Genomic DNA, 15,272 nt, shown 5'->3' on the forward strand with positions numbered 1-15,272 from the left:
TCCTCCTTGGTGGGGAGGCTCGCGGGAAGCGGCTGCCCTTCTGGGTACGCCGTGATCCGCACTCCAGGGACGGAACCGCAGGGCACGTGCCTGTGGCGAAGTTCCTCGGTGAAGTTGTACCCCGGTATTTGGGTGCTCTGCATAGGCGGATGGGGAGTTAATGCTCCCCTTCCTATGCTGTTATTTGAATCCGATCCCTTCCGGGGGAAATGACGTAATTCTCCCCAAGCGAAGCCAGATGAGCTACAAGAGCATCCAAGTGCCATTCCCCCCCGGGGGGGTCAACTTCACCTAAAAGGGGTTGGGAGATGCAAAAGGGAGACATTACCAGCCTCAGCGGACGCCGCCTGTGAGCCGACGCCCTTCCAAGCGGGTATGGCATTTCCTAGGGGAAAACCGTCGGGTTTCAAAGGTAGTTTAGTGAGGTGAGCGATAAGTTACCTAGAGGAGGCAACTCCAAAGGGAAGACCGAAGCAAGTCCCGCAGTACCTGGGCCTCTGAACGGAGGTACTTGGTCGTTGTCACGCCCAAATCCAAGTGGCGAGTGGGTCTCTCAAGGGATTAGTCATGGCCCTAAGAGTGTAGATAATTCTGAACTCTCGTAGTCCAGAGGAAACTAGTGACAAAAGCGTCTGCCTTCGGTTTCTGGGTGCATAGTCCTGGTCGTTCTTCTTGTATACTTTTTTGGTGTATGAGGGGAGCGGCCGGGCGTGCCCTACCCGACTCCGAAAACAAAACAAAAAAAGGGCAAGGAACGGATGTTTCCTAAGTTGAGCATGCATTACTATGGGCCTTTTCAAGTGCTTGACAAGTTCAACGATGTGGCTTACAGGCTGAAATTGCCTGATGCGTGGAAGATTCATAATGCGTTTCACGTGAGTCTTCTAAGACCCTTCGTAGGTGATGTGCCAAAAGATATGCCAGATGAGGATCAACCAGAAGTTGAGGAACTTGATGAGATCCTGGTACCTGAGCAAGTTTTGGCACATAAGGACAGAAAAGTTAAGGACAAGTTGCAAGACGCTATTTGGTGAAGTTCAAGAACTATCCGCCTATGGATGCAAAGTGGATGGAAGAGCATGAATTGTTAAAAGTCACCAAATGTATTGCAGCTTTACCTTGAAGCCTTTGGGTTACAGCCTACGTATGTCCCAACCCAACGTGTGCACAGGAGGGGTAATGATAGAGCTAGCACATCAAATGTACATATGAATTCAGTGTAATAGATGGAAATGACAAAAGTATGAAGGTCTCATTACGTTATTTGTATCTATGTGTTACGACCTTTCTTGCGGATACATGCGATGATAAAAGAGTGCTAAGAACACAAGATTATCAATGGCGTGTATTTATGGTATGCAATCGAGGACGTTTGCGATTTCAAGAGGGGGGTATGTCACAAGGACGTGGCAATTGTTAACTATGTCACGAGGACGTGGCAATTGCTAACCTTAGCTGTTGGTTTCTTTCCAATGATTTTTGTTTTATTTTTGAGACCCTCTTTTTGAAGTTGCAAATGGTCAGACATTGTATGGCCAATGTGAACGGTAGTTTCACCCGCAAACGGGAAGTTGGTCGGCATTGGAATTCGTATAGTAAGAGGATGTCTAGGCTCAGTGCAAGGTCATGTAGGTCCCCTCGTCGCACTTAGCAAGTTGGTGGATACTAGGAAGTGAACTCAATAAAGACATAAAGTCAAGGTGGGATCACCAACAGAAAGTATCCGACTGTTGGGCCACATTGCACTTTTGGATGCGGTCCCAATGAGGATAGATGGTTAGATGACCAATGGGAGCCCAATGGAAGCATCTCCTAAAAATTAGGAAACTGCAGTTTTGTTCCGTGAAATGTGTTTGCGTCATTACCTTCGGTATGACCAGGGGAACACTTTACAACTCTGCCGCGAAGTCAACTGGACAACCATTGGGAGATTTTTAGGCGGCAACCCCGAAACGGGCAAAAGCTTGTAGTCGCGCCAAGTGGCAGAAATTCATGGACTTGCCTCATTTAGAAAAATGGGCACTGAAATTTAAGCTGGGAGAGGCCTCACTTTGCATTTTGTCACAGGTTAAGAGCTATGGAGTGCTTTCTTTCCATCTCATGTACAGTGTGGTGCTAGGAGTGATGCCCTGCACACTACACACTGCTCTCTCTCTCCCCTACGTGCAGTTATGTGATGCCCCACAAGAGGGCTCTTCATTTGACTGATGTACAGCTGTGTGGGTTCATGCTTTTGTGCTGAGGCAAGAGCCTCCTTGAGCAGGAACAGGGGTAGTTAACTGCTACTCCAAAGCAGGCACCGGTGAGGGTCATAACCTCACCGTACAGGTGCGTTTTCAGCGCTGTAAATTGACTGTTTTTCAGCCATATGGACGCCAGAACCATTGGGATTAGTGCCCCACTGGCAGAGGACAGTTAGGGGACTGTTTGGGGCTGAAAACAGGGCAAAAACCAGTAAATACAGTGTGCTGAATTTACTGTTTTTGGGCAGGAATCAGAGGGTTTATGCCAGTGGAAGAGAGTTTCAACAGGGGAATTGGTTTCGCGCAAGTTTTGGGGCTGTTATGCTACCGAAATTTGGCCAAAATAGTTGGTATCTAGCTCGATACAGATGATTCCCAGGACTCTTCTTTGTAATTTACCCTCCTAAAGAATAAAGAAATACCGGAAGGGGCGCCAATTTTGGGGCCTACAGGTTGTTGGCGTCTGCTCGTGGCATTCTAGCTTGCGAGCCGTGTGTGTTTTGAAGGTTAATTCCCGTCGCAGGTTTCCTTTGCACGTTCTCTCTGTGTGTGTCTAAAGTAAAGAATTTCGGATGTGAGCCAAAGCCTACCGCCCCACGGGCCGGTTTCACCCAAGATGTACTGGGTAAAGACCTGTTGCATAGCCTGGAAACCGGTTTTGTGTCCATTTAATGTAACAGTTGGACTCTGAAAGGTGGCTGGTTGAATTAGTAAAGCCTCTGGAATAGACGCCCTAACCACCTGTTTGCGGACAAAAGGAAGTTGTCTTGGAGCCCCGATTGAGTTCTCAACATGAGAGTGTGTAACAGACTTGGACACTCCAAGTCGAGAATCTACCACGACACCACAAAAGATCACTTCAAAACTGTTCACAGTTCACAATTGATTCGACACTGGCCCGACGGAGTTCCGTGCCTAGAGATATTGGCCCCAAAGACTGGCGCCCCTTTCGGTATTTCTTTTTGTATTAATCTATCTTCAAAGTACAAGAGTGCAAGTAGGGTCTCACATTCAGACTCTGCGTCCAGATGCTTTGAGTTATGAGGCCATGCCCGCATATTTAAAGGTTTACATGGGATGTTAAAAGCAGAGCCCAAAAGCTGAAAATCAAAAGCTTGGGTGTATTTTAAAAGCCCTCATATTGAGCTAGAAGAACTGTTAGAAGAAGAAGAAGAACTGGGTACTCCTTCAAATCGAACATGCTTCTTCTGTTTCTTTGCCTTTTCAAATGTAGAGCGACGACCCAAATAACCCGGGAAGTCAGCGCCTTTCTTCTGCTTTTTGTCGTGCTTTTTAGCTTTGTTCTGCACGTCAAGAAGCTGAGCAATTCGTGCATCAACCACCTCTTCTAATTTTTGCTATGTGTACATCCTAGGCGTCGGAGGTTTCTTGAGAGCCGGTTTGAGGGGTGGCTCTGTGGTCTTCTTCCACTGTGAGTGCACCTCATCGAAAGAGGTCTCGCTCATATGTTTTGCAAATTTTGGGTCCTTCGCAAAATTGAGTATCATCTTTGTTGCGTCGTCGACAATCGTTGACGCTTCATCTCTTCAAGCTCCGCCTGAGTAGGCCGAGGCGGCGAGCCATATTCCTTGCGTGAATCTTCGTTGTGATCTCTTCCCGAATCGCCGGATGCAGAGGAAGTCGACCTATCTTTGCGTGAAGCCATAGGTGCCGCGCAAAAGGATCGGATTTCCCGTAGAAGAGAAATCGGTGCGCTTTGATACCACTGTAACAGACTTGGACACTCCAAGTCGAGAATCTACCGCGACACCACAAAAGATCACTTCAAAACAATTCACAGTTCACAATTGATTCGACATTGGGCCGGCGGAGTTCCGTGCCTAGAGATATTGGCCCCAAAGACTGGCGCCCCTTTCGGTATTTCTTTTTGTATTAATCTGTGTTCAAAGTACAAGAGTGCAGGCAGGCGCTCACACTCAGACTCTACGTCCAGATGCTCTTAGTTATGAGGGCTTGCCCGCATATTTAAAGGTTTACATGGGATGCTAAAAGCAGAGCCCAAAGATGAAAATCAAAAGCTTGGGTGTATTTTAAAAGCCCTCATAAAATAAAGCAAAGGCTCTCTCTCATGCTTTAATAAAATAAAGCAAGAGCTTGTCTCTCTCCTGCGTAGAATAAAGCAACGCATAAAGCTGCACCAAAAATCTGTACATTGTCCGTGAATGGCATCGGAAATCACAGGCGTCCGTACTGCTGCCATGTGGCACAACCTCCGCCATTTCCGGGTGTTGACCATATGCAGCAGCCACGTCATCATTCAGCCTGTTCTTCCCCGGGACTGTCCATGCTTTAGGGGGGAAAGTGTGTGTGTACACAGGCTGCCACGTCACTGAGTTGTGACAGAGTGCTCCAGTCTCCTTGTCCTGTTGAGACGCACAAGGACCTGGGCTTGAGCCTCAACAGGCTCTACTGCATGAGACAGTTGCCTTGTTTGCTATGACACTCGTGGTGCTTGCAAAACTTCCATAAACCTAGGATTCTGCACCAACCGAGAAAACACATTCATAGCGGCAACCAACTTCCTGAATGCATCCTCATATAGTTGCCCAGTCATATACCCTTGACCTTGTAGAGCATTCAAATCAACAAAAGGTATAGATAGGGGTGGTCGTGAACTCTCGCCACGCTCGAACACTGGAGGAGGAACAACCTGTGTGTCTTGTGAAAAGGAACCCTCTTCCCTGGAGTTGTTTGTCTTGTCAGCCATAGTGTAATTCCGAGTTCCTATGCTCTGTGTCTTTGCCGCAAACCAACCAAGGCTCTTTCTTTAAGGAAAAAGTGATTCTATCCCGGCGACGGAACCATCAAACGGGCCCGTAGCACGGTAGACTTTAGCTTTCACCCGATTCTTTACTTGAAAAACTTACTTAAAATTTACGACACACAGAAACTTCGCAAATAAACTTGTAACTGAAATTAACACTTCAAACAAACCACGGCTTGGCAGCTAGAGTGCTACCAAGCAGACAGTGACACCCTGTAGGCCCCAAAGACTGGTGCCCCTTTCGGTATTTCTTTATTCTTATAAAATTTGGGAGAAAACCTGTAAGTTCCTACGAGCTGTCCTGCTTTTATCAGGCTGAAACCGGCCTACTCTACCCCGATTTCGACAGCATAACCGTAGTATAAGGCTTCACGGATAAGCTCTTCATGCAAAAGGTGACTTCCTCGGTGCATACGAGCACTTTCCCAGACCAGGCGAGAATCTGCAGCACGCTGAATTATTTGTTTTTCGCCCCGAAAATGCACCAAATCACCGGTAGAGCGATCCCATCGCTTCCCCGAAGCTCCTGGGGGTATTAGGGATCAATTTAGGGTCAAAACCCTAAACCTGCTAAAATACACAGCAGGCTGTATTTTACTGCTTTGGGCTCCGTTCGCGTGCCGATCGCATTTGTAGCAAGCCCTCGTACTCCCGCACCTGTAGGGCTACTTGCCCTTTGAATCGGACGAGATCTCTCGCGTGAAATATCTCCAAATTCACTTGTACTTGTGGGGGATTAGCAATTAGCTAATCCAATACCTGGACAAGAGGCTCTTGCCTCGGCATACGCGCATGAACCCACACAACTGCACATACAGATGGAAAGCCCTTGAGATGGGCATTACGATTCTATATTCAAAGGGGGAGAGAGGTGCGCGAGATATCATCGCGCTGCATAAGACAAGGGAGAAGGCAAGCTTTCCATTAAAGCTGTGATCACCTGCACCCACTACTCACACACACTTGTGTTCACTTAGTAATGAACAGAAATCAGCCTCCTCTCTCAGTTTGGGCGCCCCCTCTTGATGCATAACTGGCAAAGTCTCCTAGAGCCGCCACGTGTCCAGTTTACCTCTTTTGAGTTAATTCCTAGTAGTAAGTACCCACCGACTTATACAAAGTGTAGCGAGGGGCCTAAATGACTTTGAATTGAGCCTAGACACCCTTTTAATGCTCGGATTCCAGTGCCAAGTGGCCCAACCATCTCGTGGTGACCTGCCCTTCCCGAAACTCTCGGCCGTCGGCTATTTCACACTGGCCACACAATTTCCGGCCATTTGTGACTTCAAAAAGAGGGTCCCAAAAATTAAAGAAAAATCAAGGGAAAGAAACCAACAACTAAGGTTAGTGGTTGCCTTTGCCTCGTGACACATGACCTTGCTCCTCAATGGTGATCACCTCCTATCGAGCGTGCTGCATCTGGTTCTTCATCTAGGGACTACCTGGGTGTCGCTCTTGCATCCTCTGTCAGGAGGAAATTCCCCGACGGAGCCGCTTCTCCTCTTGTTGCACCGTAGCCAATCACGTTGTCGACTCTTGGAGAGGAAGCAACTGAGCTCCCTGTGGCCATCGGCCACCCTAGCAACAACGTTCCCTTGTGTGTCTAGACTCTCGGTCCTGAGCGCAACGACCTACTCTTTGAGCTCTGTATCCAACAAAATCCTCTGTGGTATGCGCAACATAACACTACCACTCCTCTGTCCCTCCTCTCCCCATGATATGTTCCTCAGACATTGTACAAGAGTCGCACATGGATGCAACCTTTTGGTCTCATTTGCTCTATTCAAGCGCATGATGTGGAAATCTAGGCTCTGTTTGTGGTCATGAAGCTTGAGCGTCAAGTCAAGCACCATCTAATTCCAATGTCCAGACATTGATATCTTCACCACACTAGCCATCTTGACGTGATGCTCATGGTCATTGTCCTGCGTCTCTAGGTGTAGTTTGTGTATCAATTTTGTTTCCACAAATTGTGTGAGCTTCCATTATCAAGGAGTACGGTCGCATCGTGACCATTGATCTTTCCGGGGGGAAATGGAGAAGATTGCTTATCAAACACTTTGGTGCTAAATGTACAATTGGTGCATTGAGTGTCTGCCAAGTGATGGATTTCAACTTGAATAAAATCAGAGTTGAGATCTTGTGGATATGAACCGAAGGGCGTCCTTGCAGTTTCTTTGCCTTCTTTGCAGGTCAAGCTTTAATATTGTGCCCCGTCGAAACAAGCTTCCTTCTTCAGTGCATCAACAATGACAACATTCTTGGCTTTCTTCTTTTCTTGGGCACCACGAGTAGTGGTGTCAGTTGAGCTTTTTGTTGGTATCGTTCATTGTGGCATCAATGTTTGATTGGTGTATTTTGGTAATACGACTCTTGTTTTTGGTCCATTTGGTATAATATTATGCTCAGAGTCCAAAAAAGAAAGATTTTTTTCCCCCTTTTGCCAATTTTTGCACGAACCTTGTTCCCTAACTTTTACTGTCCGGAGGTGTAGTAGGGGGCTGCCCTTCCGCTCATCTTCCCCCCACAGCAAGGTAGTGAGCAGAAATGGAATGTGAAGAGCACAAAAATGGCCTCGAACGCTCCCTATTATCTGTGCTTGGAAGAAAACGGGGCACCGGCAGCTCTGATTTGAAAGGTGCAGAACTCTAACATGATGTTGGTATGCTCAAATTGTGTTTGGTTAAGACTGCATGATCTCTTGACAGTCAACACCACCATTCCCACTGGTGCACCCTCTTTTTCGTCCCTTCCAGAGAGATATAGAGCTGAGCAAATCACTGCACTTAATATAGCTATTCAGATTTTTTAAATCACCACCTGTTCTCGTTATTTCATCGACGCCTTCATGTTTTATTTAAGGACCTATGATGAGCCCCTTTTTCTGGGCTGCTCCAGTAAAAACAATAGAAATGAATGCCCAATTTTGACACTTGCAATATTTTGTTGTTGGTCTCTTTGTCTTATTTGAATTTAAGTGAAATAGGGCTCTTGAACGAGTTCGGCCTTCTGATATAAGCGGTTGAAATAAGATTTATGCCACAATCTCATTAAGTTGTAGGATCAAGCCGTTGTAGTGAGACCACATTATAGGTTAGGCATAGCAGTAAATTTATCCTGGCTGCTTGTAAAAGTATCATTAATTGGGTCCTTTTTCGGTAAGCAAAGCAAACTTATGCTCACTTAAGGCACTCACTTTACTGTTTTATGTTTTTGGTAACATGTGAAGGATGAAGCAGGGGAGCTACCTTTTATTGGGAGGCATAACAAGGGTTGCCATTGCAAAAAGTCAGGCTGCTTAAAAAAGTATTGTGAATGCTTCCAAGCAAACATTCTTTGCTCTGATAATTGTAAGTGTATAGACTGCAAGAATTATGAGAATAGTGATGAAAGGCGCGCCCTATTCCATGGAGATATGGCCACTGCTCTGAACTACACACTACATCCTTCAATACCTTCGGGAGCAGGGAGTTTAGCTTACAGTTCTCCATTAGCCATCTCAAAGAAGAGAAGGACACAAGATTTGGTCTTTGTTGGTCAAGGGCTGAAGGAACAAGGTGGTGCACAAAGGCCGCCCAATATGTTGCAGGTATGAAAAAATACTTGTACCAATTCTGGATGGATTGCTTCAAATTTTGCATGGTTTATTCTTATTGACATTAGAGATCTATCTTTAAGTGTGACATTATGAAATGTTTTCACCAATGAGCTCAGAAATAGAGGCATTTGTGTCTACCAATATGAATCATTTCATCTTGTGAGCCCACAATACCATCAAACATCTAGATCTTTCATCTTCTATTGAGGGAGAACCAATATTCCTATGAAGGGTTGGAAGAAAAGCCGTTGGAGAGAGAGTTACCCGGAACGTAGAACATGAACGGCGATGGGATCCCGGCGGAACGGGGGGAGGGATCTTGATTCCGGAATGGGAGGCAATTAAACATCCAAATAATGCAAGTTTTAGCTTTGTATGATTGAATATATGTAGTATTAGAGTCCTTTGACACTAATACTTACAGAAAACTCGATTTGAAGACCATTCAATTTACTATGGCAAACGTGCGTCGTGTAGAGAGAGAGAGAGAGAGAGAGAGAGAGAGAGAGAGAGAGAGAGAGAGAGAGAGAGAGAGAGAGAGAGAGAGAGAGAGAGAGAGAGAGAGAGAGAGAGAGAGAGAGAGAAAAGAAGAAGAAGAAGATTGTTTTAACAACGTAGGAAACTATCCCAAGAGACCTTAAAGATTTGTCCGACGAGGAGAGTTGAACTCAAGACCTGTTATTCAAGAGGGAAATGGCATACCAATCTACCACACTTGGGTGATAGAAAGGTTATACCACTTTCCTCTTTTTATTAGCACACACACACACCCACACACACTCCAGAAGAAGATTATTTTAACGTGGTAGGAAACTATCCCAAGAGACCTTAAAGATCTATCCGACGAGGAGAGTTGAACTCAAGACCTGTTATTCAAGAGGGAAATGGCATAACCAATCTACCTCCCTTGGGTGATAGAAAGGTTATACCATTTTCTTCTTTTTATTAGCATACACACACCCCCAAGAAGAAGATTTTTTTAACGTTGTAAGAAACTATCCCAAGAGACCTTAAAGATATATCCGACGAGAAGAGTTGAACTCAAGTCCTGTTATTCAAGAGGGAAATGGCATAACCAATCTACCACACTTGGGTGATAGAAAGGTGTCACAAACCAGTGACGTGGCATGCCCAGATACACCGGACGCATTCCCAGCAGGGTACCAGCCCGGAAAAACGCGGCAGCAGGTTGGTGTGGTAGATTTCCGGGATTCACGCTGAGTTAGTGACGTGGCATGCCGTACGGACTTCTGTGATTTGCGACGTAAAAAGTGGCCAGGCTGTACGGAATTCCAGCTTTTGCGTTGGTTGAATTTTATGCAAGCTGAATTGGCAGCTTTTGGGTTCAGTTGCTTCATTTAAAGAAGTTTTTGATTACTAGCTTTTGGGGCTCTACTTTTGGGCATCCCTTGTAACTTATAAATAAGTGGGCAAGGCCCTCAAAACTCAGAGCTTCTTGACGCAGAGTATGAGAGTGAGAACCCTCCCACTCTCTTGTACTTTGAACACAGATTAATACAAAAAGAAATACCGAAAGGGGCACCAGTCTTTGGGGCCAATATCTCTAGGCACGGAACTCCGCCGGGCCGTGTTGAATCAATTGTGAACTGTGAACTGTTTTGAAGTGAATTTCTGCTGTGTCGCGGTAGAATCTTGACTTGGAGTATCCATGTTTGTTACAGTGGTATCAGAGCGCAGAAAGATTCTTCTTCTACGGAGGATCCGATCCTTTTAACAACGCACATAGCTGTTGGGAAAGAATCTTCGTGTCTCAACTCCGGACTTACTAGCCACTCCCACCCTTCATACATCGCGCATCGGGTGTGCTCCCGTCTCCATCGCTCTGTCTTACAGGGCATAAAGCCATTAAGAATCCCAGATTACACATGGGTTGTCGTGAAGAATCTGACAGAGATGACACCTCTCAGTGGGAAGGCAAAGAAAAGTTGAAGATCCTGTGCGCGAGCTGAAGAAAGAATGAAGATTTGGGCAATTTTTTTTTTTCCTAACAAATTTGCCAGAAAAGGAGTACAAACCAGTGACATGGCATGCCCAGATACACCGGACGCATTCCCAGCAGGGTACCAGCCTGGAAAAATGCGGCAACAGGCTGACATGGCAGATTCCCGGGATTCATGCTGTGCTGGTGACGTGGCATGCCATATGGACTTCCGTGATTTGCATCGTAAAATGTGGTGAGGCTGTACAGAATTCCAGCTTTTGCGTTGGCTGAATTTTACGCAAGCTGAATTGGCAGCTTTTGTGTTCAGTTGCTTCATTTGAAGAAATTTTTGATTACTAGCTTTTGGGGTTCTGCTTTTGGGGTTCTGCTTTTGGGCATCCCTTGTAACTTATAAATAAGTGGGCAGGGCCCTCACAACTCAGAGCTTCTTGACGCAGAATCTGGGAATGAGAACCCTCCCACTCTCTTGTACTTTGAACACAGATTAATACAAAAAGAAATACCGAAAGGGGCGCCGGTCTTTGGGGCCAATATCTCTAGGCACGGAGCTCCTCCGGGCCATGTTGAATCAATTGTGAACTGTTTTGAAGTGAATTTCTGCTGTGTCGCAGTAGAATCTTGACTTGGAGTGTCCATATTTGTTACAATGGTATCAGAGCGCAAAAAGATTCTTCTTCTACGGAGGATTCGATCCTTTTTGCTTTTGGGAAAGAATCTTCGTGTCTCGACCCCGGACTTATTAGCTACTCCCACCCTTCATACATCGCGCATCGGGCGCGCTCATGTCTTCATCGCTCTGTCTTACATGGCATAAAGCCATTAAGAATCCCAGATTACACATGGGTTCTCGTGAAGAATCTGATAGAGAAGACACCTCTCAGTGGGAAGACAAAGTAAGGTTGAAGATCCGGCGCGGGAATTGAAGAAAAGAATGAAGATTTGGGCAAATTTTTCTTTTTCCGGACAAATTTGCTAGAAAAGGAGTACAAACTAGTGATGTGGCATGCCCAGATACACCGGACGCATTCCCAACAGGGTGCCAGCGTGGAAAAACGCGGCAGCAGGCTGACGTGGCAGATTTTCGAGATTCACGTTGAGCTGGTGACGTGGCATGCCGTAAGGACTTCCGTGATTTGCACCGTAAAAAGTGGCCAGGCCATACGGAATTCCGGCTTTTGCATTGGCTGAATTTTGCGCAAGCTGAATTGGTAGATTTTGGGTTCAATTACTTTATTTGAAGAAGTTTTTGATTACCAGCTTTTGGGGCTCTGCTTTTGGGCATCCCTTGTAACTTATAAATAAGTGGGCAGGGCCCTCACAATTCAGAGCATCTGGATGCAGAGTCTGAGAGTGAGAACCCTTCCACTCTCTTGTACTTTGAACACAAATTAATACAAAAAGAAATACCAAAAGAGACGCCAGTCTTTGGGGCCAATATCTCTCGGCACGGAACTCTACTGGGCCGTGTCGAATCAATTGTGAACTGTGAAATGTTTTGAAGTGAATTTTTGCTGTGTAGCGGTAGAATCTTGACTTGGAGTGTCCAAGTTTTTTACAAAAGGTTATACCATTTTCCTCTTTTTATTAGCGCATTCACACACACCCACACACACCCTAGAAGAAGATTGTTTTAACGTCGTAGGAAACTATCTCAAGAGACCTTAAAGATCTATCCGACAAGGAGAGTTGAACTTAAGACCTGTTATTTAAGAGGGAAATGGCATAACCAATCTACCACACTTGGGTGATAGAAAGGTTATAAGAGAGAGAGAGAGAGAGAGAGAGAGAGAGAGAGAGAGAGAGAGAGAGAGAGAGAGAGAGAGAGAGCTTGTACTATGTAGTCTTGTAGACTTGAGAGTTTGAAAGAGGCTAAAGCTTGTGAGTCGAGACTCGAGAGGGTAGAGCTTGAGCCTTGGCCCTTGAAAGCTTGTGTGCATTGTGAAGGTAAGGGCTAGGTGGAGGGGCAGTTTATAAGGGGGAGGCTCACAGGATAGAAAAACTAAAATCTGAAATTTTGGCCGTTCCGGTATCACATGCTTATCTGGAACGGCTGGTGATTCCGGGACATTCCAGAGATAGCCATATGCCTGAAACGCCCCCCCCCCCCCCCCAAAAAAAAAAAAAAAAAAAAAGTTCCCCTGTAACACTAGATATTTGCGAGATTAACAAGGGGTATTTTGGGAATTCTGGAAAAATTTGAGGGCATTTTAGGAATTTTGGGAAAAATACGAGGGGTATTTTGGGGTTTTGAAACTTGAGGTGTATTTTGGGAATTTCCACAAATTTCAGGGGTATGCTGGTAATTTTCCCTATTTTTAATGTTGCTCAGTATTATCGTCTATCCTTCCCTTTATACCCATGTGTTTTTTTGTTTCTTATTAATTTACATATTCTATGCCAGCCGGCTCCAAACATGAGGATGGCTTCTGCCCCTCCAAATACTTATCTAACAGGGATGCCATTACCTGGACCTTCAGCCCCCACATCGAAAGTTGCTTACAGGTTTGACTTGGGCGTGGCAGTTGCATTGTTAGTGTGCTTATATTTTTAAGAGTTACTAACAATGTGTATGTATTTGATGTAGCTCATTGTTAATGGGTGTCGTTCAGCCAGATGCTGTTCGAGAACTTTGCAAGCTCTTAGTCATCGTTTCGGCTGAAGCTGCAAGATCTTATGCTGGTACTGTTTTTGTACTTGTGAAGTTGAGTGCTTGGTCACATGAGGCGTTTCCTATGAACTTTCTATGTTCCTCATGTGCTAGCAGACACAGACATGAAAAATTCAGATGGAGCATCACTGGAAAACTCTATAAAAGATTCCTTAAGTTTTGCTGCCAAGAGCCAGGAAACCAAGTTTCCTGAAGATATAATGGAGAAAAGACTCGTAGCAGATGCATCAAACTCGAACACGGATGCTGCAGAGTCTGAAGTTGGCGCAGATGGGCCAAGACAATCTGCTATGTCACCAGGCACCCTAGCCTTGATGTGTGATGAACAAGATAGCGTCTTTACGGGGCCTCCATCTCCATCAGGACCAACCGCAGCTGGGTTAACTGTACAAAGTTCATCTATTTTAGCGCATGTTCATGCAGATCAAGAAAAGGCAATTCTCTCTGAGTTTCGTGATTGCTTGCGGAGAATTGTATCTGTCGGCAACAAGCGAGGTGACATCTCTGTTTTGATGTGGCAACATCAAGCCCTCATTAGGCTTCTTGCTTTTTCGATATCAGCAAATATTTCAAGATGCATTGCTGATTGCAAGTGTTGTTGTGCAGCTACACAACACTCAATGATACCAGCCAAGGTGGAACTTTCTCCCATCTTGCAGATGCAGCAGTCCGCACAACAGGGACCAAGCAGTCTTGGAGCTCCCCGGCCTGTCATGGTAGCTGGCCAGCCCGTTGCTCAAAATCTGAGTGGAAGACCAATGAGCAATTCAAGCTTTCCAATGCCAAATGGCTTTCCTATGATGGGTGCAGCTATATACGTTTCTGGAACGAGGGCCCCTTCTCCAACAATGTCACTGGATACTCCACTACCAGTTTCATCAAGCTCAACGGCACCACAATAACATCCTGATAGAAGAGCAGAGTTGCTTTTTATGTCAACCGTTTGGCAACCGCCGCTTCATGACGATGTTCGTCTGAGTGGCATAAGGTCTCAAGCATCATTTCTGTGCATCATTAGCAGCAAAAACACTCCTCATATTGAATGAATATTTCGAATTTCTGACAGTAAAGCTGTGGTCGAAAGGTAGTACATCGCTGGGCATCTCAGGTGCTCCTATCCTATACTCGGCTTTCTGTTGCCACATTTGTCAACATTCAGAAGAACTCAATTATCAAGGCATGGCCTTCGGGATCAGCGAGAGCTATGTGCATCACAAACTAGTAGTTCAAGTTGGTGCAGTGGTGCCGGAGGTAATTACAAATCAGAGGAGAGGGAGAGCAAGTGTTGTGGAAATATGCAAGAAAAATCTGTCAACTCGATGTAAAGTTGGCAAGGTGAAGTGTCATCCTGGTGCTTCGAGTTGTGTGCGGCGTTTGGCATGCGGATTTTCAACAAAGGAGTAGCAAGTTTCCCAAGGTTTTTGTTTGGAATCTTGGTGGTTGATGACATGCAATCATAGCAGGTTTCAGTTGAAAAAAGGCATTTTATCTGCCTATGTCAGTCGGTGATTTCTTATGAAGCACAAGAGCAATACATATATTTGCAAAGCACAAGAGCAATACAGAGATTTGCTTGTCCATCGTACAACGTCACACCTAGCACGGGAAAAAGAGTCTTCTGTTGATGTATGGCAGAAGCCCTAGAAATGTATGCCTTGGTGGAATCTCCCTTATTTTGGGATATAAGAATGGACTCTTATCAGATCCAATCTGCTTCAAGATTCGGTTAAATCTTCTAATATCATTGTGTCTTTGATGAAGCCCAAATAGCAGGCATAAATCCTAATGCTCTTTCTCATTTTTTGTGGGTTTATTTTACTTGCTCATTAAGATTTAGAGTGAGAATTTTGGAATGTTAGTGGTGAAGCACCTAATAGCTTAGGCAATGCTCATGCAAATGGCTCAGTTCAGCTAAACCTTAAACCGCCTAGTTGTGAAACAATGTCCAAAGGTACAACTAAGCATTGTCTGTGACCATGAACGAGTCTTATTTGGTGTACATATGCAAGAAACAT

The 15,272-nt window shown here is 45.3% G+C and overlaps 1 protein-coding gene across 2 annotated transcripts in view; it reads left to right on the plus strand.

Annotated features, from left to right (window-relative positions):
• LOC147458345 (protein tesmin/TSO1-like CXC 6) overlaps positions 1-15,017 on the plus strand; it is a 50,930-nt gene extending 35,913 nt beyond the window's left edge. For both annotated transcript variants that reach the window (XM_086513000.1, XM_086513001.1), the window contains exons 6-10: positions 8,258-8,617; positions 12,991-13,091; positions 13,174-13,268; positions 13,354-13,752; positions 13,864-15,017. In XM_086513000.1, the coding sequence (XP_086369126.1) occupies positions 8,258-8,617; positions 12,991-13,091; positions 13,174-13,268; positions 13,354-13,752; positions 13,864-14,159 (1,251 nt within the window). In that variant the 3' untranslated portion in view covers positions 14,160-15,017. The remainder of the gene's footprint in view (positions 1-8,257; positions 8,618-12,990; positions 13,092-13,173; positions 13,269-13,353; positions 13,753-13,863) is intronic.
• Positions 15,018-15,272: the final 255 nt, after the last annotated feature.

This window comes from Adiantum capillus-veneris, chromosome 5, assembly GCF_014529385.1.
Source record: "Adiantum capillus-veneris isolate H3 chromosome 5, ASM1452938v2, whole genome shotgun sequence".
Classification (NCBI taxonomy): Eukaryota; Viridiplantae; Streptophyta; class Polypodiopsida; order Polypodiales; family Pteridaceae; genus Adiantum; species Adiantum capillus-veneris.